The sequence below is a fragment of the Bufo bufo genome, chromosome 1, assembly GCF_905171765.1.
Source record: "Bufo bufo chromosome 1, aBufBuf1.1, whole genome shotgun sequence".
NCBI classification, from domain to species: Eukaryota; Metazoa; Chordata; class Amphibia; order Anura; family Bufonidae; genus Bufo; species Bufo bufo.
In genome coordinates, this window is record NC_053389.1 from 185,018,194 (window position 1) to 185,044,188 (window position 25,995).

Genomic DNA, 25,995 nt, shown 5'->3' on the forward strand with positions numbered 1-25,995 from the left:
CACTGTTTATTGAGAACACTCTGCCGACCCTATTTTTTGGGGGCAGTCTGCAGGCACTGTTTATTGGAAGTACTTTGCTAGCCTGTTTATTGGGGACACTTTGCCGGCAATACATAAGTGGGACACTGCTGGCACGGTTTGTTGGGGCTGCTCTGCTGGCCTTATTGAGGGCATTCTGCTGGCACTGTATAAGTGGGGTACTGCTGCTGGCACTGTTTATTGGAAGTACTTTGCTAGCCTGTTTATTGGTTGCACTCTGCCAGCAGTACATAAGTGGGACACTGCTGGCACTGTTTATTGGGAACACTCTTGCTGACTTTATTGGGGGCACTCTGCTGGCATTGTTTATTAGGGCCACTCTACTTACTCTCTATTGGGAGCACTTTGCTGTCACTATTTCTTCAGGGTACTTTGCTTGGCCTCGTTATTGGAAGCATGTTGCTGGCACGGTTTACACAGTATTGGCACTTTTTTTTAACCATCTTTTTTGGGGCACTCTGCTGGTACTGTTTATTGGGAGTAGTTTGCTAGCCTGTTTATTGGGGGCATTCTGCTGGCACTACATAAGTGGGACACTGTTTTTTAGAGCAGTTTGCTAGCAGTGTTAATTGGGGCCACTCTGCTTACCTTCTTTATTATGGGCACTCTGCTGGCACTATATAAGTGGAACAGTGCTAGCACTGTTTATATAGGCATTCCATCTACATCTTTTTGGGGAAGTCTGTTGGCACTGTTTATTGGGAACACTCTTGCTGAATGCTGACTTTTTTGGAAGCATTCTACTTTCACTGTATAAGTGGGACACTGCTGGCACTATTTATTGGGGGCACACTGCTGCCACTATAATATATAAGACACACTGCTGACACTGGATAGATGAGACAATACTGACCCTCTATTGGTAGCACTCTGGTAGCACAATTGTTTTATGGGGGACCTTGCTGGTACTACTGAGGAGATGCACCATGTTTCTAATATGATATTTTACATTTTATGTGTATCTGTAAATGAAGAAACAATCAGCTGTGATACAGAGAAGCGGAGGATGATGGCCTCTGTCTTGACTTCAGCCTCTCTTTTTTGGTGGATTTTCAGTCAGTTGCATAGTGTCCCCAGTGTCGGGGGAATGTGATTGTTCGCCATCTGAAGGACAATTTATTTCCCTTTCTTCAACAATTATTACTGAGAGTTTGCATCATTTGGAGGTATTGCATTGTAATGAAATGAATTGCATTGTCTGGGTGAGGCTCCCTCGTGTACTTAGCTTGTCCCCATAGATATGAATTCCCAGCTCAAAAATGTAATACAATTACTTAGTCACCATGAATAATGGATGAGAAACTAAGAAAAAAATGTGTGTGTGTGTGTGTGTGTGTGTGTGTGTGGAAAGTGACTGCTTTTGAAATTACTTGTTGTGACCAGGTAAGGAACGGCCATAGATCTTACAGGGAAATTTCCCGGTAGGCCAAAGCCCAGGTGGCCACCCAAGTCCTCCTAATGAGCGCTCAGTGGTAATTAACTCTGTGAGAATCAAGCACTCATGTTACCGTCAGTAACTGCACATGCCCTCCTGAATTCACCTCCTACCCTGCTCCATATCCTAATGAGAGACAACTTGGAGAAGGAAAACAGAATATGGCATCTATTGAAGGCCACCACAGAGGGACAGCTTTTGGGGCAATATATTGTGCTGCGCTGTGACATGGTTCTGATGGGATGGTATTTTGCTCTGAGGTATATTTGACCCGCCCTGTTGGGCCCCTACAACATGGGGCCACTATTATTTTAATATTTTTTTTGCATGGCCACTTTAAGTTCCCAGTTCGCCCCTGGTTGTGACACAGACCCTGCAGAGGACAATGCTCTGGTGGTCCTTGCTAGTCCTGCAGTGGTGATGTCACATATATCATCCTTGTGACCGATGCAGCCAATCACTGACCTCAATGGTCTTATACCATACAGTACATGCTAGTATTACCACTGATGCAGGAGGAACTGAGCAGATTGATATATAGTTTTAGGGTAGGTCTACACTGCAATTTTGGCACTGACACAAGCTCCCATGTTGTGCCCACGTATCACAGTTGTGCAGGGCTGAATGGGGTTGCAGTGAGACTCAATGGCAATCTGTCGACTTTTCCCTGCCAGGTCTAAAAAAGTGGGCAGGGAAGGGGATCTCATTTATTATTTTCTACGCTTGGGTCTAAATGTAAAGCCCCATTCACACGTCTGTGTTTTGGTCTGTGATTCCCATCAGTGATTGTGAACCAAAACCAGGATTAGAGCCTCCACAGACCCGCTCCTGGTTTTGGCCCACAATCCCTGATGGAAATAACTGTCTAAAACACTAACGTGTGAATGGGGCATAAGACCGCAAGGAAGCTGGCTTACATTTAGGCCTCGTTCACACTTCAGTGGTTTCCATCAGTGATTTGTGAGCCAAAACCAGGTGTTGGGCAAAACCACAGAACAGGTGCAGATCTTTCCATTATACCTTATTTCTGTGCAGGCTCCACTTCTGGTTTTGGCTCACAAATCACTGACCAAACACTGAAGTGTGCAAGAGGCCTTAGACTGGTGCTGGATGTGTCAAGTTATGTAGAGGCCGGCTCATCTTCATAACTTTGGAAGATCCACTGCCAGATATCGGGGTTATTAATAATAAATGACCCCCTATGGGCTGACTGGCACTGAAGGAGCCCACGTGTAGCTCCTTTGTAATCATAGGAATTCTATGGATGCTCTTATTAAAAAGCTATTGAGGTGGGATATGGCAGGCCAGTTAGGTCATATGATAGCTGCAGCTGAAGAGGGAATGGTCTGATGAATGGGAAGAGATTTCCAGAGTAGAGAATGGGATGTTCATTTATTTTTACTCAATGAAGTCTAGAAAGAAAGACTTCAATAACATGTGAATGAGGCTTTGCATGGGAGAGTTTTCTAGGCATGCTCTGTGACCTAACAGAAATAGCGTGGTGTTCAACAGGCAGGAAATGCTCAAAGCCATATGCAGTTGTGCACATATATACAGGGGAGCAGATCCTGCACATGTGGCCCGTTGCTAATGGCGATCCCCAGCAAAAATGCATACAGTGGAGGATGCCCGCAGCGGACCACAAGAGACATCCTACACAAGATAGCAATTGTGTGGAAGTGATAAACAGTATAACAATCTAATAACAAGGACAGGTGCACTCTGCGATCCTCCTAAGCCCTCAAACTGATGTTAAAATTGAGAGATTAGCCAACATATCCTACATGAGGACATGTCTGAGCCCGAGCACCGCGCCAAGGTTTCTCAAGTAGCTCGGGTCCTAACACTCACCTACCTGAGCCGTATGGGCAATACCAGGGGCCAGTGGGCAAATTACAGGAGTGTGAGGACCGACTCACAGACCACTCACCAGTTACCTCCAGCATCTACCATGCTAGCAATGGGAGGAGGGAGAAGTCTGCGAGTCCCACTCAAGACTGGCTGGTATGGCCCAGGCCTCACAGGTGCACCTAAATGTAGCCTGTAGATGGAAAACAGGCACATTTAAATTGGAGTTTATACACCTCCATATACAAGCAAACTAACAAAAATAGCGTGGTGTTCAACAGGCAGGAAATGCTCAAACCCATATGCAGTTATGCACATATATATACAGGGGAGCAAATCCTGTACTTGTGGCCCGTTGCTAATGGCGATCCCCAGCAAAAATGCATACAGTGGAGGATGCCTGCAGCAGACCACAAGTACCACAAAAGACCACACTCCTGTAATTTGCCCACTGGCCCCTGGTATTGCCCACATGGCACAGGTAGGCGAGTATTAGGACCCGAGCTACTTGAGAAACCTTGGCGCAGTGCTCGGGCTCAGACATGTCCTCATGTAGGATGTGTTGGCTAATCTCTCAATTTTAACAGCAGTTTGAGGGCTTAGTAAGACCGCAGAGTGCACCTGTCCTTGTTATTAGATTGTTATGCTCTGTGACCTGCAGTCATTGTAAAAGGAAAGAATAGATAAGCCCTGACAATTACCTATTGTGAATGGTGGATCCTGCCTTATTATCCACATAGGTGATATCTCCTTATCATTACAGGCAGGATTAGAATGAGTTAACTGCAGTAAAGTGATCTGTACAAACCAAGAGGTGACGCCAATTATTAGACATAGTGGGCAAAAACTGCAGGATTTTTGGCTTTAGTTTAAATATAAAACGTGACATGGAAAGTTAAAAATAATATCATCAAATTATTTAAAAATATGCTAAACATCAAAACGAGATTTAAACAGCAGGTCATTTTCTGATGACACATTCCCTTGAAGGACCAGTGAATACTGTACTGTACAGAAATACATGGTAACCTCATCACGTCTACTTACAGCTATGTCACGCATGTAAGGGAACAGAAATAGTAGGTTATAAATTGATCTTAGATATTCTCGGTTTGCATCTCAGTATGATGGTCAAATATGGTGCTGTGAGTGGACACCTCAACATTTCATAGATGCTGCAGCGATCACGGCAGTACATCATCATTTTATAAATGTCCCCCTTCACACAGGTGGATTTTTTTTTTTGTGTATTTACAGCGCTGCATACATTACCCGAGTAATGGAAATTTTTGGGCAACTTTTTTTGTGTCAGTAAATCATGGACATGTGCTGTCTGTGTTCTGCATGGACAGCGTATGTACACCCATTGACGTACATCAGTGATGACACCACGGAAGCATGCCCTATTTTTGCCCATGTTTATGGATCCCTCACGCACATCCATGTATGGTCCATCGCTGTCACGGACCATTGATAGGAGATGCTCTGGAAATTCATTTTCAGCCTAGCAGTGTCCATGAAATACAGGTGACAGACTGAGAGCAACAAACCAACACATGATCCAAACATGGATTCTTCATGATCTAACCACTGACCATCTTGTCACAGATGTCATCACCGAAACGGATGTGTGAATGAGGCCTCAGGGTGCATTCACACGGAAAAATCTGAAGTGTAAGGGCTCATGCACACAAACGTATTTTCTTTCCGTGTCAGTTTTTTTGCGGACAGTATGCGGAACAATTTATTTCAATGGGTCCGCAAAAACAACGGAAGTTACTCCGTGTGCATTCCGTTTCCGTATGTCCGTGTGTTCGTTCCGCAAAAAAAATAGAACATGTCCTATTTTTGTCCGCATTATGGACAAGGATAAGACTGTTCTATTAGGGGCCAGCTGTTCTGTTCCGCAAAATACGGAATGCACACGGACATCATCCGTATTTTTTGTGGATCCGTTTTTGCGGACTACAAAATACATATGGTCATGTGCATGAGCCCTAATTTTGATGTAGAACCCAGGGTGGATATCTGCGGCTAACCATCAGATTTCTGACGCTGTTTGAACTGTCTACTGTCCACTATCAGGAAAAGAGTGAAAAGCATTTTTTATGTGGATTTTGGCAGGAAAATTATCCAAAAACCATATAAAAATTGCATTGATGTCTATAGGGAAAATTGTACTCAAAAACTCGATAGGAAAAACCATAGTAGTTTAATAAAAGTCCAAATGCAATTCCAGTTTAGTGAGTGAATCTTAAGGTGGCCATACTGTCGGTGGGTAATAATTCAATTAAGAATTATTAATTATGGTCATAAAAATAATTAACCATAAAAAAATTAAATTTATAAAATTTGTCATAAATTCTTAAAATCATGACCTGGTGAATTGTAGACAACCTAATTGATACAATTCACATCTGAGTCCGACTATTTCCTCAGATAAATAAGCTCTTTTTGACGTGAGATGATATTAATGATAAAATGTAGTTCTGCATTATACAAGAATACACAGGTATTATAAAAATATGCAGATTTATTGGTTACAAGGTTATAAACATATATAAGTAAATAAACACAATGATACATGCAAATGAATATATATAGCGTTAATATAAAGCATTACAAGCTTAACAATACATGTGAGTGGAAATAACTTGTCACATTATACACAAGCTATTATTAGGTTAGGATATCAAAATATGAACATAAGTTATATATATTACTTCTGTTCAGAGAAAACCTCATGATATCAGGATGGGAATGTCTAATCCTAGACATCAATATAGAATGATAAATACATTCTGCCCCCCTCTAACCAACTACACATCACATGACCTCAAGATGGGCAAATCCATCCAAGGATATAACTTAGAAGAGATAACCATATCCTTCCGCCCCATCCTGGACTATTTTCACACATAACCAGTCTAACTTTGGTAAGACTATTAAGACAAATAACAGGGATCCAGGATTTTGCTAGACCATATCTTAAATGGGAAGGATTTGAAATAAGTCCTTCCGGTGGGAATCCATCACTTAGCTTGGCGAAGAATGTTCTATCAATATATATATATATATATATATATATATAAAAGCAATTATTTAATGCTTTGCTAGATTATGAGTCTAGATTCTTCTGCAGGTAGAATGAAGCCTCACAATATCCTAAGACTACATCTCAATATGGAGATGATCAATTCATTTAATTATTTATTTATTCACCAATCTAGATGGTATAATTTCACCCACACTATCAAATTAGTCTTAATAAAATGAAATATCATTTTCTGTGTCTCTTACCAAGTCCTAGCAGAAATCTCACTTCTGCTCCTAGGAAAGCTGGGTGGTCCATCATAGCACATCTCATCATGGCTTTCATCTAGATAGACCTCCACTTCTCCTCTCCTCTCTCTCTCCTCTCTCTCTTTACCTCCTGTGTATGGCTTATGATCACAAACTTATCAGTTAGACACACCTTCCTCTTTTGGAACTTTCCAATCATTGTCGGATGGGCGTGATCATTGATAAAAAATGTGACATCATAACCTTACCCAGAATGCACTTTTGCTACTGTTGTAATGTCACCTACTGATACCTAGGTGGCACTGCTGTATAAGCTATCTGCATCATAGTATAAAGGGTTAACTTATGTAAGTCTGAATATACATTTTGACCTTAGAAGCTTTAATTCAAAGCTATAGGGATTGATTCTGACACTTGTAGCAATTAGAGACAGACCTCTAGGCGTCTCTCTGAAGGTTTCTCACATTTAATTTATGGATCGTAAATGGCTTGTTTTCTCACAGAGATATCAGTACCTCCTCTGTCATACCAAAGATGTGATTAATTGTTACAAAACACACATCTTCACAGACACTCTTCTAATGAGAAATATATACAATATACTGGATACATGTTGTCTTCGTAACATATAACAATATAATATAAACAAATATATATATATATATGTCCTACTGATTGTCTTATGCAAAGGACTAACTAAGGCTCATTAAATTAATGCACATATATTATATATTTTGCTTCATTTATAAATGCCTAATTGTATAGGTAATTATCACCAGCTGCTTCTTATCTTTATAATTTAAAAGTAGACAAGGAGAGGCCTCTTCTCAGACTGGTACATTCATGAGAAGGATAACACTGAAGAGTATAAACCTTTGTGTGACCTTAATTTGGCCTACTCAAGACATACAAAATTGCAACTATAGTCGAGCATGGCTCTTAAAGGCAATGAACATCCATTTTGACAATAATGAATTGGATATCAATGCATTTACCTATGAAAAGGCACAACAATACACATTAGGTCTCATGCACAAGGCCGTTGTTTGGATCTGCGTCTGATCCATATTATATACAGTTGCAAGAAAAAGTATGTTAACCCTTTGGAATGATATGGATTTCTGCACAAATTGGTCATAAAATGTGATCTGATCTTCATCTAAGTCACAACAATAGACAATCACAGTCTGCTTAAACTAATAACACACAAAGAATTAAAGGTTACCATGTTTTTATTGAACACACCATGTAAACATTCACAGTGCAGGTGGAAAAGGTATGTGAACCCTTGGATTTAATAACTGGTTGAATGTCCTTTGGCAGCAATAACTTCAACCAAACGTTTCCTGTAGTTGCAGATCAGACGTGCACAATGGTCAGGAGTAATTCTTGACCATTCCTCTTTACAGAACTGTTTCAGTTCAGCAATATTCTTGGGATGTCTGGTGTGAATCGCTTTCTTGAGGTCATGCCACAGCATCTCAATCGGGTTGAGGTCAGGACTCTGGGCCACTCCAGAAGGCGTATTTTCCTCTATTTAAGCCATTCTGTTGTTGATTTAATTCTATGCTTTGGGTGGATGTCCTGTTGCAACATCCATCTTCTGTTGAGCTTCAGCTGGTGGACAGATGACCTTAAGTTCTCCTGCAAAATGTCTTGATAAACTTTGGAATTCATTTTTCCTTTGATGATAGCAATCCGTCCAGGCCCTGACGCAGCAAAGCAGCCCCAAACCATGATGCCCCTACCACCATACTTCACAGTTGGGATGAGGTTTTGATGTTGGTGTGCTGTGCCTCTTTTTCTCCACACATAGTGTTGTGTGTTTCTTCCAAACAACTCAACTTTGGTTTCATCTGTCCATAGAATATTTTGCCAGTACTGCTGTGGAACATTCGGGTGCTATTGTGCAAACTGTAAACGTGCAGCAATGTTTTTTTGGACAGCAGTGGCTTCCTCTGTGGTATCCTCCCATGAAATCCATTCTTGTTTAGTGTTTTACGTATCGTAGATTCGCTAACAGGGATGTTAGCATTTGCCAGACACTTTTGTAAGTCTTTAGCTGACACTCTAGGATTCCTCTTCACTTCATTGAGCAGTCTGCGCTGTGCTCTTGAAGTCATCTTTACAGGACGGCCACTCCTAGGGAGAGTAGCAGCAGTGCTGAACTTTCTCCATTTATAGACAATTTGTCTTACCGTGGACTGATGAACAGTAAGGCTTTTGGAGATACTTTTATAACCCTTTCCAGCCTTATGCAAGTCAACAATTCTTAATCGTAGGTCTTCTGAGAGCTCTTTTGTGCGAGGCATCATTCACATCAGGCAATGCTTCTTGTGAAAAGCAAACCCATAACTGGTGTGTGTTTTTTATAGGGCAGGGCAGCTGTAACCAACACCTCCAATCTCATCTCATTGATTGGACTCCAGTTGGCTGACACCTCAATCCAATTAGCTCTTATAGATGTCATTAGTCTAGGGGTTCACATACTTTTTCCACCTACACTGTGAATGTTTACATGGTGTGTTCAATAAAAACATGGTTACAGTTAATTCTTTGTGTGTTATTAGTTTAAGCAGACTGTGATTGTCTATTGTTGTGACTTAGATGAAGATCAGATCAGATTTTTTTGACCAATTTGTGCAGAAATCCATATCATTCCAAAAGGTTCACATACTTTTTCTTGCAACTGTATATATATATATATATATACACAGGATGGCTGTGATGACATCATCGCGACCTCCTGCGCTGGGTCACAGGTGGCATGGTGACGTTGCAGGTCCCAATGACATTCACAACCACCTGTACCGTAATGCAGGGAGCCGGCGCAGCAGGCTGGAAGAGGCCTGCATCACAGACAGCCAGAGGGAGTGAGTATTTTATTTTATTTTTTTATATATTTTTTTTGTTGTTGTGAAGACTTCTGAAGGCACTAAGGAGGAGGTGGTGCATTATATACTGGGGGACAATATAAGTAAAGAGGCACTACTGGGGGCTTGATATATTTAAAAAGACCACTACTTCTTGGGGGGGGGAGGCACTATGTTTAAAGAGCCCACAACTGGGGAAGGGGGGGGTACTTTATGTAAAGAGACCACTACTGGGGTGCACTTTATGTAAATAGGGCACTACTGGGGGCACTTTATGTAACAAGGCCACTATTAGGGGCACTTTATGTAATGAGGCCACTATTGGGGGGGGGGCATTATATGTGAAGAGTGCACTACTGGGGGAATTATATGTGAAGAGGGTACTACTGGGGGGACATTATATGTAAATAAGATGCTACTGAGGGGCATTATATGTGAAGAGAGCACTACTGGAGGGCATTATATATACATAGGCCACTATTGGGGGGGGGGGCATTATATGTGAAGAGTGCACTACTGGGGGAATTATATGTGAAGAGGGTACTACTGGGGGGACATTATATGTAAATAAGATGCTACTGAGGGGCATTATATGTGAAGAGAGCACTACTGGAGGGCATTATATATACATAGGCCACTATTGGGGGGGGGGGGGGGCGCATTATATCTACTGGGGCCTAAATGGGAATGATTACTAAGTAGGGGCATAAAAGGAGGCATTATTTAAAAAAAAAATAGGTGCATTCAATTATACAGAAAGAAGTTGTGGCCAGGAAATATCATCTGTGCAGGACTGAGAAAAAGGAAGGAAAACGACTCCAGTCAGAGGAGACATCATCTGTAAGTCACTGAGTACGGCCCTAAATGGTATTAATTACTGTGTTTTGTTTCTGTCCATGGGAAAATTATTTTATAAAAGGTTGGGGACCATTGTTATAGCTACATCTTTGAAGGCTCCAAATTCACCAAATGCTGTATAATGCAGAGTGGATACTTAAGAAATAGCACCATCTAGTGGTAATACATTTCTTTTACTCTAGTTGCAGCAGTTTTGTACTTTTGTCTATTTTTAGACTTAAAGGGAATCTGTCACCTATTTTGACCATATAAAACTGTTAACATAGCAATGTTCAATAAAGTACCTTCATTCCAGCATGTGTCTTCTTTCTTTTATTCAACTTTTCATTTAGATGAAAAAGCAATTTTTCTGATATGCTAATTAAGCCTCAAGGTGCGTTATTACACTCCTCTAGTGCCCAGTTACGCCCACCTGCAGTGCCCAGCCCACCTCTCTTCCAAGCCCAGCACGCCTCTTAAGAAATAAATTACTCCCACATCCTTGCCGAACGGCGCCGCCCCCTCCACTACGTCATGTAATTTATTCACCCCACCATCCTTGTGTCCTCCTTTTTTAGCCTCCGAAATCCCGCGCAGAAAGCTCACGTTGAAAAATTGAATTTTGCTTCATTAGAGCTTATTCATACATCAGTGAATCACGTAGTGTGCCGTTCATGTTCTCCATGTTCACTGCATGTATGCATTGGTTTTAATGTGTATGATCAGTGGAAAAACAACGGAGACAAGTACAAGGGGCCAAACACTCCCATGGAACAGATGCCTTCACAGAGGTCCCACTGATGTGTGAATAAGACCATAAACAAAATGGATAATTAGGGTCAGGAACATACTGGAATTATTTTATCTTATTGGAATTATTTTATCTTTTTTGGGGGCTTTTTTACAGCAGAAATCCCGCGCAGCCGCAGTATCGCTAACTGCCTGCGCCTGTACGATACTCCGGCTCCTGAGGCAACAGCGCTCTGATTACGTCACTGGGCATGCGCTGAGCCCAGTGACACTATTGAGGCTGTTGCCCTCAGGAGCAGGAGTATCGTACAGGCGCAGGCAGTTAGCGATACTGCGGCTGCGCGGGATTTCTGCTGTAAAAAAGCCCCCAAAAAAGATAAAATAATTCCAATATGTTCCTGACCCTAATTATCCATTTTGTTTATGGGCTTATTCACACATCAGTTGGACCTCTGTGAAGGCATCTGTTCCATGGGAGTGTTTGGCCCCTTGTACTTGTCTCCGTTGTTTTTCCACTGATCATACACATTAAAACCAATGCATACATGCAGTGAACATGGAGAACATGAACGGCACACTACGTGATTCACTGATGTATGAATAAGCTCTAATGAAGCAAAATTCAATTTTTCAATGTGAGCTTTCTGGTTTTCTGGGTTAATGTATTGATGGCCTATCCTCATGATAGGTCATCAGTATCAGATTGGTGGGGGTTCCAGGTTCCAGACCCCACCAATCAGCTGTTACCTGCCACCTCTGGAATTAACACTTTGAACAGAGATGGAATCACAGCTCAAGTGTTGTGGCCATGCCAGGTTACTATTCATTCGAATGGGAGATGAGTAGTTACCTGGCTTGGCCACTACCACTACACTTTGAATGGAGCTATATTTCTGGCTCTTGACAAAGTGTTAGCTCCGCCATCAGGGGCTCCTGGGAACAGCTGATCGGTAGTGGTGCCGTTTGATGGACCCCCGCCGATCTGAAATTGATGACCTATCCTGAGGATAGTTTATCAGTATCATTAATACCGGAAAATCCCTTTAATGACATTCCTATACCCTTGGCGATATTATCTTGTTCATTATTAGGGGCAATACAACTAACGAAACATAGCTTAACCTCTTAAAGGGGTTGTCTGCAATACTTAAAAATCTAGGATAACCCCTATAACGTCTTAAAATAAAAATTAAAAAGGGATCATATACTGACCTGTTTCTCCAGCACCGTTGTCTGCAGTGCAGGTGCAGTATTCCCTCCGCTGTTTGTTTTCAAACAGCAGTAGCGATGTGCCTGGGTACAACATGTGACTGCTGCAGCCAATCCGTCTCCTCAGCAGTCTACAGATAAGGACAGTGATTGGCTGCAGCAGTCAACCACTCTATCCCAGCCCATCACTGTGCATATCATTAACCCTTGCAACAGGGTCCATTGTCCTGCTAAAAGTGTCCTTCTGCCATAGGGTAGATGGCTACCATGAAGGGAGGAACGTAGTAGGCCAAAATACTTAGGTAAGCCCTACTGTCCAAACAGCCACTTTTTCCTCTGCTCAGTGATCCAGTTTTTGCACTTTTTTGCCCACTGGAGTCTTTTCTTTCTGGTTCCGACAGGAATAGTACTTGAACTGTTCACCTGCTGTTATAGCCCATCTGTACTAAGAAAGATGAACTGTGCATTCCGATGCGTTAGGCTACTTTAACATTAGCGTTTTTCTTTTCCGGCATAGAGTTCCGTCACAGGGGCTCTATACCGGAAAAGAACTGATCAGGCATATCCCCATGCATTCTGAATGGAGAGTAATCCGTTCAGGATGCATCAGGATGTCTTCAGTTCAGTTATTTTGACTGATCAGGACAAAGAAAACCACAGCATGCTACGGTTTTATCTCGGGCAAAAAAAAACTGAAGACTTTCCTGAATGCCAGATCCGGCATTTATTTCCATAGGAATATATTAATAATACTGGAATGCTGGATCCGTCCTTCCGGTCTGCGCATGCGCAGACCTTTAAAAATGAGAAAAAAAATAAATACTGGATCTGTTTTGCCTGATGACACCGGAAAAACGGATCCGGGATTGCAATGCATTTTTCTGACTGACCAGGCATTTTTCTGACTGATCAGGATCCTGATCAATCTGATAAATGCCTGATCAGTCAGAAAAAATGACATGCGTTTACATACAGTTTGCCTGATCAGGCAGGCAGTTCAGGCAATGGAACAGCCTGCCGGAATCAAACAACGCAAGTGTGAAAGAGCCCTTAGTTGGAGCACCAGCTGCCACCTGTCCATCAGAATGATTCTTGACATCTTCCTCTGACCCCTTTTGCCGAGGAGTTGTCTACGCTCAAAGGATCCCCTTTTGCTGGATGTCGCTCATACCCTTCTCAGAAAACTCTGCAAGTTTGTCAGTTTTTGAAATACTGACCCCATTGCGTCCATTCCTGATGACCATGATGTGTTCGAAGTTGCTCAGATTGTTCAATTTTGCCATTTTTAATGTGGATTCAAACGAAAACCCACAGAAAACTTGCTCTCTTGATTGTATGTTCGAATTGTGAGAGGACAAGTGTGTGTAATAAAGTGGCCATTCTGTGCACATTTGAATGTGTTATATTTCTATATGTGGTATACCTTATTACGGATTATGTTCCTTTCTAGGTCCTCTAAAGCTGCCCATAGATATGAGAAATTGTCATCGTCAAACATGCAATTCCCATGTATTTTCAGATGGTCAACATTGTTTCCATTCTTTCATCCAACAGACCAACCGCTGATAAACTAAAAAACCGATAGCTGGATATAATTTATACTATGAACAGAAGTTATAAAAGAGCATCCACAGGGGCGTCTCATCTTTTTGCGCATGGGAGTATAGGATTGTAAGGGTGCCCTCACATGTGGCGGAAGTTTCCATCAGAAAATCCACAACATCGACTTCTTCCATGTGGGGCTTAAAAGTGTCTATCCCTGCATTGTGTCCCGCTGGAGAATTTACATTCCGTAGTGTAAGTCTTCACATGCTGCGGATTCTGTTGCAAAAATTTCCGCCACTGGAAATCCGTTCCATTCATTTTGAATTGGGTGGCAAGTACGTGGATTTCGGCAAGCTCCTTTCAGGTGAACTTGCTGAGCGTGTAAAGGTGCCCTAAATAATGTTGTGTTGCAGATTTTCTGTACAAGACTCCCTCCATTCAATAGGAAACGCTTGTATTTCGTTGCAGATTTTTCCGCAGTGATTTCCACCACAGAATCAGTTTTTCTATTGAATGGAGAGATTCTCATAAGGGAAATACACAACAAAATCAGCACCATAATTCACACCCGAAAAAAACAAAAACGCTACTTTGTAACTGTCTGCACCTGTGGATTTTCTGGTGGAAAATGTCACATGTGAGGGCACCGTAATGCTTTCGGAGAAGACTAAGCCTTAGGTGAATTCCAGCTCAAAAAAAATCCGCTTCCAAGAATCCTAGGTAGGTGAACCTACTGTGGGTCATACTGCAAATTCAATGTAAATATGAATGGATGTAATTTCTCATTATGGAAATAAATCAATGACACTGTTCTCACTACAAATCTGAAAATAAAAAAAATAAAAAAAAATTACCAAGCAACGCACAGCTGAATGGAGCAGCGTCTGTCCCAAGGGCCATCAAGTTAGGGTACATTCACACGTCAGTATTTTTACCTTTCCAGATAAACGTTCCTGTTTTTTTGCGGATCCGAAAATCTGGATGACATAAGGATGCTTTTAGCATGTCATCCGATTTTTTGACGGATCCATTGACTAGAGTGGAATGACGGAATGCAAAATCGGACAAATAGTAGGACAGGGTATATTTTTTTTTCCAGGATCCGAATAACAGAACCCACGGAACGGAACGGAATCACTGAATCGGAGAGCACCATGAGTGCTCTCCGATTATTTGCGGATTCCATTGAAAATGAATGGATCCGCATAACGTTCCGTTTTTAATCGGAACGGATGCGGAACACCAAAACGGACGTGTGAATGGACCCTTAAGCATATACCTCTTGTACGTTGTACGTGATATATCATGTGGGATACAGGGCTAGTATTAGGGAGTGGCAAACTAGGCAGTTGTTTAGGATCTCTGTTTCCCAAGGGGCCCCAAGGACAGAAACTCTAGGAATGCACTAAAAAAAATAGTGGAAACAGTAGCCCGGATTTACAAATGTATCTGCTCCAAAAATCTGTCTTAAAAGTGTCACAAATTGGCGCAGTTTGGCACATCTGTGGTTTCTAACCTTTTTCCCACATGCTCAGGGGCAGGACTTAGTGGAATGCAGGCAGGGCTTTATGGGAATGAAGGTGAAGCCTAAGATGAGCCATTTTGCACCAAAATTACAGTAAAATTCTGGTATAGAGAGAGAAATGTGTCGCTCCCTGCTCCAGATTTATTATCCAACCTGATCCCCTGTAATAAACTTAGTGCAGGACTAGACAGCCTGTCTAAACTAGCGGCATCTACAGGATTAGTAAATCTGAGACAGTATATTTAAGGAAGTATTTATTGTATGTTGCACATTAAGGCACTATATGGTGGTATTATGCAGGTTGTAGATGGCAGTATTGTCTTGGCATTATATGGCAGTGTTATGAGGGATAAAAGATGGGAAAAAATGTCCACAAATGTAAGGGTACTTTCACACTAGCGTTTTTTCTTTTCCGGCACTGAGTTACGTCAAAAGGGCTCAATGCCGGAAAAGAACTGATCAGGCATATCCCCATGCATTCTGAATGGAGAGTAAGGGCTCTTTCACACTTGCGTTCTTTTCTTCCGGCATAGAGTTCCGTCGTCGGGGCTCTATGCCGGAAGAATCCTGATCAGTTTTATCCTAATGCCTTCTGAATGGAGAGAAATCCGTTCAGGATGTCTTCAGTTCCGGAACGGAACGTTTTTTGGCCGGAGAAAATACCGCAGCATGCTGCACTTTTTGCTCCGGCCAAAAATCCTGAAGACTTGCCGCAAGGTCGGATCCGGAATTAATGCCCATTGAAAGGCATTGATCCGGATCCGGCCTTAAGCTAAACGTCGTTTCGGCGCATTGCCGGACCCGACATTTAGCTTTTTCAGAGTGGTTACCATGGCTGCCGGGACGCTAAAGTCCTGGCAGCCATGGTAAAGTGGAGCGGGGAGCGGGGGAGCAGCATACTTACCGTCCGTGCGGCTCCCCGAGGCGCTCCAGAGTGACGTCAGGGCGCCCCAAGCGCATGGATCACATGATCCCATGGAATACGTCATCCATGCGCATGGGGCGCTCTGACGTCATTCTGGAGCGCCCCGGGAGCCGCACGGACTGTAAGTATACCGCTCCCCCGCTCCCCGCTCCTACTATGGCAACCAGGACTTTAATAGCGTCCTGGGTGCCATTGTAACACTGAAAGCATTTTGAGGACGGCTCCGTCTTCAAATGCTTTCAGTATACTTGCGTTTTTCCGGATCCGGCTGGCACCTCCGGCAACGGAAGTGCACGCCGGATCCCAACAACGCAAGTGTGAAAGAGGCCTAATCCGTTCAGGATGTCTTTAGTTCAGTCTTTTTGACTGATCAGGCAAAAGATAAAACTGCAGCATGCTACGGTTTTATCTCTGGCCACAAAAACTGAAGACTTGCCTAAATGCTGGATCTGGCATTTTTTCCCATAAGAAAGTATTAGTGCCGGATCCGGCATTCAAAATTCCGGATCCGGCATTCAAAATTCCGGATCCGGCCTTCCGGTTTGCGCATGTGCAGACCGAAAAAAGGTGAAAAAATGTGCCAGATGACACCGGTAAGACGGATCCGGCATTTCAATGCATTTTTCTGACTGATCAGGCATTTTTAAGACTGATCAGGGTCCTGATCAGTCTTACAAATGCCATTAGTTGGCATACGTTTTGCCGCATCCGGCAGGCAGTTCCGACGACGGAACTGCTTGCCGGATCACTCTGCCGCAAGTGTGAAAGTAGCCTAAAGCATTTCATGTAAAGTCAAAAACACTTCCCATTTAGTCCCACGTGAGGGCAACTTTGTAACCATGCAGCAGATAACTTTTAAAGTGGCTGAAATCTGATGAAGCCAATGTACAAATTGAAACGAACATGAAAATAATGTTTAAAAAAACCACGCATAGACATACTGATGCAACTCGTATAGTGACACAGCAACCTTTACTATATCATTGCAATCATATGGTCATAGCAGATCAGCCAGATAACATGATATTCGTGAACTAACTTTCCCGATGTTCCTGGGTTCACACTGATGTGCTGGCTTCAGCTGCTTTCCTCCATACTATGCTTGTCAAATAGGTATTCACCCATGCCATTATTGGGGAGCCCCAGGCGCCTCAAGTTGGTAATATGGTGTCCTATCTTCTTGATGTGCTCCACGTGTTCTCTCAGATGCTCAGACTCCAGAAAGTCACAGAGCTGAAGGTGAAAGTAAAGAATAAGGTACAATGACTTTATGTATAAAATACACTGCATGCATGATCTGATGCATTTCTTACTTATTATTTATTATGGGCAGAATGGGTTAAAAATAAATAATCATTACTCACCTCGCCACCATCCTGACACTACTCAAGTACCCACCGCTCTCCACTTCCTGGGTCGACACACAGGAAATGGCTGTAAAATGCTTGCTGTGATTGGCTGAGCAGGAATATCTAGACATTTCATGTGTGTCGAGTGGGGACTAGAGAGCAGTGGGGACTAGAGTAGTGTCAGAATTGCAGAAGTCGGGGACCAGTGAGGTGAGTAAACATGATTTTTTTTTATCCCATTCTGGCACTTTTTTTTATTATTTCTCAGAACATCCCTTTTAGGAGCTCCTGTTGAAAGTAACTTTAGAAGGACATCTACCATTGATTCAGAGCACAAGGAGATCCTATCCTAAGGATATTGTCATGGGACAATGGTGCTTTAAATGAAGCCAATAAGGGGCACAAGTGCCCAGTTGGGTGCTGTGTTCCTTCAGCTCTGCTTGACTCTCTTCAAAGAGTGGCGCAAGCAGCGTCTGGGCTCATATAAGGTCTATATGAGTCTCTCAGGTGAGCTGAGCAGAGAGGAAGGGGAAGGGCTCACCTGGGCACTTCTGCTATTTACCAATAGGTGGCGGTCATGGCACCCCTCCCACCAATCAAAATTTCTAACATGTCACTGTCATATCAAAAGTTTTATATCCTATATGTACTGTATATAGTAATTACTGCATCATATTAGCTGTATGTGTAGATATTTATAGTCATATCATTGTGTTGTATTACAAGTAGGTTTACTCACATGGGGGTCTTTACGATCTGTTGCCACATTATGCAGTTCCAATACAGCCTGGTTAACAGTCTTCTCCAAGGCCAGAGCTGCTTGCATGGCATCCAATGGGTTTCCCCATTCATCTCGTTCTGGTTTCTGGTCAACAACACATAATAGCACACAGTTTATATAAAGGCTAATAGGGGGAAGACACAAAACCAAGGGATTCCCAAACTTCCAATAACCCTTAATTATATAGTAATACTACTTTTGTGTTTCAATGAAGGATACATAATATAATATTTAATATAAAGATGTTTTCACTATATATTAGAAGGATTGCTCATGTCTGGGTTCCATGAAATGTTATTAAAATCTACAGTTCCACTTATGGCCTCTAGATGGCAATCATGAGTTGTTACAGTCAAGCAGTGGGTAGATTTACATCAAGCCGGGTTCACACGTTACAGACACACCGCAGATTAAACATGGTTTTCAAATTGACCATGGCTAAAATAATTTTCATTGTTAATGCATGTCAGCATGGTTTCTGTCGCATCATGGTTGCCCGTTTTATGGTACTCTGCACAAGGACATTATAGGGGTGTGCAAATTGTGGTAGTAAATGCTCATCGGTCTATAAATGGTATGCGGTATTTGAGTGGCCTTCTACAGATTTCACAAAGGGGCCCTGGAGCCTCATTTATCATTAGCCCTATAATATTTACACAGTGCCAACTCCCAAGCTAGCAACTTTAATGATAAACCTGCCCAATATGTTTTACCGTATTGGAGAGAGCTGCACATGCTCTGCCACCTCTCCGCACACTGCAGACGGGGGTCCCATTCTCAAGATATATGTGGGTCCTGCCTTTGAAATCCACAGCTATCACACCTTTAAGGCATATCCTGTGGATATGCTATAGAAGACAGAGATAGGAATACCCCTTTAAACTAAAGTAGTCACAACAGCTATGCTGTAAAAATTGTGAGCTGCCTCATTGACCTCCAGAATAGCTCTATACGCACAGCACCTGACTGTACAGCTTTGTTGTGTACATGGCTCTTTATGTACATTTTTTTGGTCTGCGTTAGTGCTCAGCGGTTACACTTCCTCCCATTTCACCTTGATGTCCTGTAGAACGACACGTCCACCACGCTTGTTCTGGTATTTTATGAATTTCTCAGCAAGTTCCTTTTCCTCGTGACTCTGCTCCTTGAAGAACTCAGCCACATGGTGAAGTGCTACATCATCACGATCAAAATAGTAGAACTTAAAAAAAAAAAAAAAAGACAGATATTAGGAGCACAAAAAAGGTAAAATAATGAGGCAAATGATTACGCACCTGGAGGTCCAATAAAGAAACTGGCCACACCAGTGACCCCCTTCCCCCCAGCCAGTGATTGGCTGAGCTGTCATTTCCTGTGTCGAGTGGGACCAGGAAGTAAGGACCAGCAGGGAACCTGAAAACACTGGAACAGGAGGGGCAAGTAAAGACAACCCCTATAACTATTGGGCCATGTCAGTTAGATTCAATGGGGTAATTCAACCGTTGAAGTAAAAATAAAGACAGCTGCAAATGTTATTGAAAAGAATTCTGGCTTCTCCAGTGCCCCGCCAATCTAGAGTAGATGCTCTGGTGGTCATCCCGGTCTTTGTCACAAGCGGCCAGCACATGACCACTGATCCATGGCCTAATCGGTTACCTGCCGTACTACAATGGGAGCCATGATGCCAGTAGTATGGCATGTGACTACTGAGACCGCTGATTGCCTGCAGCGGTTATGTGTCAGCCATTTGTAAACAAAGCCTGGGGAGCTGGAGTGTCCGCTCAGGATCAGCGGGGTGACTGCTGCTTTTTGTTATTTTATAACATTTTTTTCCCCAGAGGTCAGATAACCCTGTTAAGTGTAATCAGTGCAATCGATCTCTGGGATACCCACCCGGGGCTGTATTTGGAGCTTTTGCTGCCCTAGGCACTAAGCCTGAATATGTCCCCAGCCATACATGGCGGAGATCAGAATAACCCTTGTATGACAGGCATGGGCATGTACCATGGACCATGGCCAATACACACAACTTGGACCCCCCCACCCATTGTGCACCATATTGATAGTCAATAGCACCACTGTTTTATGCAGCATTATCATGTGCAAGTATGTTGTAGTTGCACCCATACAATTAACTGTTAGAGGTCAGCTGTGATAGACAGCCACTCTCCTCTGACTTCAGCACTACCGCCTGGAATCGGAGCAAACTCTGATTCTGTCCACTTAACCCTTTCTGCACCATGATCAATGAAGATCATGAAGCAGACAAAGGGATCAGGTTCTCCTTTAATATTTAATTATTGATCATTTCAGTCATCATCTGGATATCAGGTGTTTATATATACTATAGAGCACATTTATTAAGACATAGTGTCTGTGTTGCTGGAGGAAGAGGCAAAGTTATGTAGAGGCGCTGGCCTCTACATAACTTCGGCATATCTAAATGTAAGAGTAGGCCAATTCTAAATGTAAGACAGCTTCTTTGCTGTCTTACATTTAGAACATTTTCTATGCCTAAACTGTAGAAAATGATGAATCTGCACCAGATATACGCCACAAAAGTGCTGTATATCTGTTCGTAAATGACCCACTAGATATTTATTCTAGAATCAAGTGAGAAAATCTGTAACTTACCATGGACAGGTAGTTATAAGATGAGTACATTTTGAGGTTGATGATGCGATTAACTGCTGCCTCGCTGTCATGGCTGTAGTTCTGGCGCAGCTGAGAAAACATCTTACCAGTTGGTTATTGGATCTTGGTCTTGAAGAACAAGGCAGGGTAAATATGTTCTGCTGGTGGTGTCCGACAGGGTTCCGTTCAATCACTGTTGAAGCAAGAACTCTATCTGACTGGGAGTTTCCAATCACTATGAGGACTTTTATAGTGTGGTGAGGTTCCTAGGCTAAGGTCACACCTCACACTCTACTGATCACACAAATCCCATTTCTGCTGAATCACATGGACACCTGAGCCCAGAACCTGCTAATGTTACAAACATCTCTATTTTATGAAGTCGAATTACTGCAGAGTCATGCAGAGTCTCTAAATATCAGGATGTCATGTATTATGGATCATATACTCCTGTGTATAATCTTTCCATTAATTAAAATACTCCCCGGTGGGAAGAAGATACTTACCCGTTACATCTTCTCTACAACTGTACTGTAGCCACATCTTTCCTAAAATGTTTCTGATGCAAGCCAGTTGGGGGCACCATTAGGCCTACTTTTCAAAATTAACTACACCAGTTACACATTCAAATGTTTACTCACCAAGACTTTGAGGAGTCTCATGAAAGTGTTGCATGGTTGTCATGTGGGAGAATACTGGAGATCTTTGCAGCACAGGAAGTAGGATTTGGGGCAATGGGTTACGAGAGAGGGGTAAAGGCTCGTGCATTTGGGCACATAATCTGTGCCGAAAATAGAGTCTATGTGACTCCTTTGTATAGAGCCATAAAGCCCAAATGCACTACTGTACCCTGGGAAGTATTTCTAACTCATGCTATCCTTTTAGAATAGTCCTGGTGTAGTTGGCAGCTGACACACTAGGTCAGAACCACCAGTGCAAGGCACTGGAAACACTGGTTAAGATCATAGACAGAACCAGGCATGGACTGACAGAACACAAGCGAATATAAGGCAAAACATGGACAGAACCAGGCTGCAAACAAACAGGCAGATTAAATGTAAAATCCATGGAACAGACTCCAAGACACAGTTCAGACATAGTAAATACATGTGTAGAAACTTAGCAAGACGGAACAGGCACAGGACTGTAGGAAACAGTTGAGACACAATAGGTCCATATGCAGGAACATAGCAAGTCAGATCAGACAAAAACTAGAATTTGGCAATTCATTGGCAAACAGAACTAGGACAGAATTCATACCACAAACAGGCAAACAAACAGATCAAGAAGAGGCCAAGCAGACAAAGGGATCAGAAGCTCCTTCACAGAATCCAGACACAGACATGCAAAGATCCAACAGAATCTATGTTGCACAGGCAGAGCAGGTCACAGAACTCAAGAAACATATAACAGACTGACTCGGAAGTCAGGAAATATACAGGGAGTGCAGAATTATTAGGCAAGTTGTATTTTTGAGGATTAATTTTATTATTGAACAACAACCATGTTCTCAATGAACCCAAAAAACTCATTAATATCAAAGCTGAATATTTTTGGAAGTAGTTTTTAGTTTGTTTTTAGTTTTAGCTATTTTAGGGGGATATCTGTGTGTGCAGGTGACTATTACTGTGCATAATTATTAGGCAAATTAACAAAAAACAAATATATACCCATTTCAATTATTTATTTTTACCAGTGAAACCAATATAACATCTGAACATTCACAAATATACATTTCTGACATTCAAAAACAAAACAAAAACAAATCAGTGACCAATATAGCCACCTTTCTTTGCAAGGACACTCAAAAGCCTGCTATCCATGGATTCTGTCAGTGTTTTGATCTGTTCACCATCAACATTGCGTGCAGCAGCAACCACAGCCTCCCAGACACTGTTCAGAGAGGTGTACTGTTTTCCCTCCTTGTAAATCTCACATTTGATGATGGACCACAGGTTCTCAATGGGGTTCAGATCAGGTGAACAAGGAGGCCATGTCATTAAATTTTCTTCTTTTATACCCTTTCTTGCCAGCCACGCTGGGGAGTACTTGGACGCGTGTGATGGAGCATTGTCCTGCATGAAAATCATGTTTTTCTTGAAGGATGCAGACTTCTTTCTGTACCACTGCTTGAAGAAGGTGTCTTCCAGAAACTGGCAGTAGGACTGGGAGTTGAGCTTGACTCCATCCTCAACCCGAAAAGGCCCCACAAGCTCATTTTTGTTGATACCAGCCCAAACCAGTACTCCACCTCCCCCTTGCTGGCGTCTGAGTCGGACTGGAGCTCTCTGCCCTTTACCAATCCAGCCACGGGCCCATCCATCTGGCCCATCAAGACTCACTCTCATTTCATCAGTCCATAAAACCTTACAAAAATCAGTCTTGAGATATTTCTTGGCCCAGTCTTGACGTTTCAGCTTGTGTGTCTTGTTCAGTGGTGGTCGTCTTTCAGCCTTTCTTACCTTGGCCATGTCTCTGAGTATTGCACACCTTGTGCTTTTGGGCACTCCAGTGATGTTGCAGCTCTGAAATATGGCCAAACTGGTGGCAAGTGGCATCTTGGCAGCTGCACGCTTGACTTTTCTCAGTTCATGGGCAGTTATTTTGTGCCTTGGTTTTTCCACACGCTTCTTGCGACCCTGTTGACTATTTTGAATGAAACGCTTGATTGTTCGATGATCACACTTCAGAAGCTTTGCAATTTTAAGAGTGCTGCATCCCTCTGCAAGATATCTCAATATTTTTGACTTTTCTGAGCCTGTCAAGTCCTTCTTTTGACCCATTTTGCCAAAGGAAAGGAAGTTGCCTAATAATTATGCACACCTAATATAGGGTGTTGATGTCATTAGACCACACCCCTTCTCATTACAGAGATGCACATCACCTAATATGCTTAATTGGTAGTAGGCTTTCGAGCCTATACAGCTTGGAGTAAGACAACATGCATAAAGAGGATGATGTGGTCAAAATACTCATTTGCCTAATAATTCTGCACGCAGTGTAGAGAAGAATTAAAGGGGTTGTTCAGGTTCAGAGCTGAACCTGGACATATGACATATAACCCCTGACATGAGCATTGGGGCATTTATATTACACAGCGATGTCACAGGCTCTGATGGGCGGGTTTCAGTGCTGCCCTAGCCGTGATGGGCGGGTTTCAGTGCTGCCCTAGCCGTTTTACAGGCTAGGGCTAGGGCAGCGCTAAAGCCCGCCCATTATTGCCGGTGACGTCACTGGGCTGACTGCTAGGCGTAAGCCTCCTCCTAGCTGTGTAATAATATAAATGCCCCAATGCTCATGTCAGGGGGGCCGGAGGGGTGAAAATGGGGATATGTCCGCGTTCAGCTCTGAACCCGGACAACTCCTTTAAGTCTTCTCTATATTTCCTGGTACGTCACTCCAGAAAACACTTTTGCCCTGCATGATACAGTGCAAGGAAACGGAGAGCATTGGACCGTGAAATGCTCATATCAGGGAGGCTGAATAGGAGAAGGGGAAATGTCAGTGTTCAGCTCTGAACCTGGACAACCCCTTTAAGGCTACTTTCACACTGGCGTTTTGGTTTCCGTTTGTGAGATCCGTTTCAGGGCTCTCACAAGCGGTCCAAAACGGATAAGTTTTGCCCTAATGCATTCTGAATGGATAAGGATCCGCTCAGAATGCATCAGTTTGGCTCCGTTCTGCCTCCATTCCGCTTTGGAGGTGGACACCAAAACGCTGCTTGCAGCATTTTGGTGTCCGTCTGACGAAACTGAGCAAAACGGATCCGTCCTGACACACAATGTAACTCAATGGGGACGGATCCGTTTTCACTGACACAATATGGCACAATAGAAAACGGATCCGTCCCCCATTGACTTTCAATGGTGTTCAAGACGGATCCGTTTTGGCTATGTTAAAGGTAATACAAACGGATCCGTTCTGAACGGATGCATGCGGTTGTATTATCGGTGCGGATCCGTCTGTGCAGATCCATGACGGATCTGCACCAAACGGCAGTGTGAAAGTAGCCTAACACAGAACCAGAAAACAATAACTCACACAATAGAAAACTGAGGAGAGATACAAGCACATAGGCACAATTAACACCAAAAGTGACCAACGCCAGTATACAAGGAGCAGTGGCAACATGAACCACCATTGAACTCAATGACCCCAATTCAAACCCACAAGCTGCCGACACTAGCGCAGATGGCAACAAGTGGAATGCCAACAATCCTTTTTATTTTTTATTTAGTTTATTTTTTTATTTTTATGTTTTCATTAAAAATCTCAGACAATCACTTTAATAAAAACACATTACAAAGACCAATAATACTGTAGCTGAATATTACAGTTATATTGCAACTAAATAATTTCATAATTCAATTTAAAATCTAAATTTTGGAGGGAAAACTTGGAGGGGAACTTTTGACTGTATGATTTAGCTCTGTCAGACGGTTGTTTGCGTCTGGAAATAAATTAGTCATTCCCATTGACTTGTATCAAGGCATAATACAACTCTAAGGCAGGTGTGAACTGCAACACTGTTCCTATTAGGCTGTGCTTACCAGCTTTACCCCTCCTATAAGAAGGTTCTGGATCACGTAGAAACTGTATAAAAGTAGAGCAGTCAGAGCCACTAAGTGTCTGCAGATAGGGACCAGTGTTTAGTAGGAGTGACTCTGCCAGACTGCAAGAGTGAACAGAAGAAGACGCTGAGACTGGGATACCCTGCCTGACAACTGAGCCACAGACCCATGGCCTCCAGCCCTTTAGCCAAGACATCATCCTTCTGCAAGAGAGGGGGACAGCTAACTCTTTCCTTTCCTTAGTATGGAACCTTCTTCTGCCATGGAGGAGACTGGATAAGTCAGCTCAGTACAGTACCTGTATTGTTTTGCACTTGAGTTCTTCCAATAAAGAAGCACACTGGTTTCCTAGACTTATTTCCCATTGGGGTGCACTATGCTTTACCATCTCC

The 25,995-nt window shown here is 42.7% G+C and overlaps 1 protein-coding gene across 3 annotated transcripts; it reads right to left on the reverse strand.

Annotated features, from left to right (window-relative positions):
- Nucleotides 1–615: 615 nt before the first annotated feature.
- Nucleotides 616–25,995, reverse strand: LOC121001950 (ferritin, middle subunit-like). 3 transcript variants are annotated; one of them, XM_040433226.1, is made up of 6 exons: nucleotides 25,902–25,995; nucleotides 21,033–21,122; nucleotides 19,474–19,620; nucleotides 18,378–18,503; nucleotides 17,016–17,522; nucleotides 616–627 (listed from the first exon to the last, which is right to left on the reverse strand). In XM_040433226.1, the coding sequence occupies exons 1-5, from the start codon at nucleotides 25,989–25,991 to the stop codon at nucleotides 17,367–17,369; spliced, it is 609 nt and encodes a 202-aa protein (XP_040289160.1). In that variant the 5' UTR covers nucleotides 25,992–25,995; the 3' UTR covers nucleotides 616–627; nucleotides 17,016–17,366. The 3 variants fall into 3 exon arrangements, with proteins under 3 accessions (XP_040289160.1, XP_040289178.1, XP_040289172.1); XM_040433244.1 differs by lacking the exon at nucleotides 25,902–25,995 and adding an exon at nucleotides 21,674–21,729; XM_040433238.1 differs by lacking the exon at nucleotides 616–627 and having other exon boundaries at nucleotides 17,010–17,522.